General features: G+C 65.4%; 1 protein-coding gene across 1 annotated transcript in view; it reads right to left on the bottom strand.

Annotated features, from left to right (window-relative positions):
- Nucleotides 1-1,069, bottom strand: part of MNEG_16373 (GMP synthase (glutamine-hydrolysing)) — a gene marked incomplete at both ends in the record, with an annotated part of 2,136 nt that extends 1,067 nt beyond the window's left edge. The window contains 3 exons of the mRNA XM_014035157.1: nt 91-237; nt 587-721; nt 1,025-1,069. Of these exons, the coding sequence (XP_013890611.1) occupies nt 91-237; nt 587-721; nt 1,025-1,069 (327 nt within the window). The remainder of the gene's footprint in view (nt 1-90; nt 238-586; nt 722-1,024) is intronic.
- Between the last annotated feature and the right edge of the window lie 431 nt (nt 1,070-1,500).

Here is a 1,500-nt window from a genome sequence, read left to right as displayed (position 1 = left end):
CCCCCCCCCTCAACACACACACACACACACACAAAACACCCCCCCCCCTCAACACACACACACACAAGTGGGCGCTGAAAAGGCGCGCACCTCTATGAAGTGCCCCCCGATGCACTTCCTCTTGGCCTCAGGGTCCGTGACGCCCTTCAGCTTGGCAAGCATCTTCGCGCTGTCGTCCACCAGCGTCACGGGCAGGTGCAGGTGCTGCGTGAACGTCTCCATCACGCGCTCCGCCTCCTGCGGGGCAGCGGGGTATAGGGGGGACGGCGCCGCGGCGAGATTGTGCAAGGGGGCGGGCTGGCGAAACAAAAAAAAACGCGACATGCTGAGTGCCAAGTGGAGGCGGTCGCGGCGGTTGGGTGGTGATGAGGGTGGCGCTCGAAGCATGGGCCAGATCCGCGCCGGCGCACCGAGTGTCGAACACCCGCGTCCCTTGCGCCGACCGACAACAAAAAGAAAAGGGTTGCAGCGTGGAAGTGGAAGCGGCGCCGGCCCCCCAAGGCAATGGAGCCCAAGGCATCAATTTTGCAACAGAGAGGACGACAACGGAGTCGCATCGCGGGGAGGAGCCCGCGGGTGTGCCCACCTTGTGTCGCAGCAGCCCATGGTCCACGAACACACAGTGCAGCCTGTCGCCCAGCACCTTGTGCACCAGGGTGGCCGCCACGGTGGAGTCCACGCCCCCAGACAGCGCGCAGATGGCGTGCTCGTCGGGGCCGACCTGGGAACGGGGGGTGTGGGGGTTGTGGGCGGGTTGGTGGGGATGGGGCGGAGTGGGCAAGGGGTGGGGAAGAGAGAGGTAACCAGGGGGGCTGAGGAACAAGCGGGTGGGAGGATGGCAGGGGACGGCCGAACACTGGCGGCGCGCGCCGCAAAGGGGCAAGGCGCGCCCGGGCCGCCGACCAGCCCCCTCCTGCAGAAAGCACGCAGCAAAGCGCTCGGCGCATCAGGAACCTCTTCCACCACGCACGCACGCGACCCTTGGTGTCTGTGCTCCTTAGCTGCCAACTGAATGGCACCCCACCTGCTCCGCGATGATCTTGAGCTGGGTCTCCAGTACCTCCGCCATGGTCCAGTCAGCCTTGAGGCCAGCGATCTGTGTAACGTCATCATCGTGATTTTTTTGGGGGGGGAAGGGGGTGCCAGGATGGTTTTTGAGGGCCTGAACTGTGTATGGTGCGAGAGGTCTCCTGCAGCCGCAAAAGGGGGAGAATGCAGCCGCCACCCCTTTCTGTCCGCCGCAAGTTGAGAGCAAGGACCCCGCTGACTCCCCTCCTCTCTCACCACCCCTCCCTACTGGCCAGTGCCCAGGCAGCGGGCTGAAGTCAGAGGGGGGAAATAAGGCAACTGAGACCACAGGGATCCCCTCCCCGTCCCAGCCGTCCCCTGGGGTTGCAAGGGCTGCCGCGAGCCCCGCGCGGCTCACGTCTAGCAGGAAGTGGCGGATGGTGTCTGTGCCGCCCTCTGTGTGCATGACCTCCGGGTGGTACTGGTGGGGGC

Source organism: Monoraphidium neglectum (genome assembly GCF_000611645.1).
Source record: "Monoraphidium neglectum strain SAG 48.87 unplaced genomic scaffold scaffold06298, whole genome shotgun sequence".
Taxonomy (NCBI): Eukaryota; Viridiplantae; Chlorophyta; class Chlorophyceae; order Sphaeropleales; family Selenastraceae; genus Monoraphidium; species Monoraphidium neglectum.
This window is presented reverse-complemented; position numbering and strand designations above follow the sequence as displayed.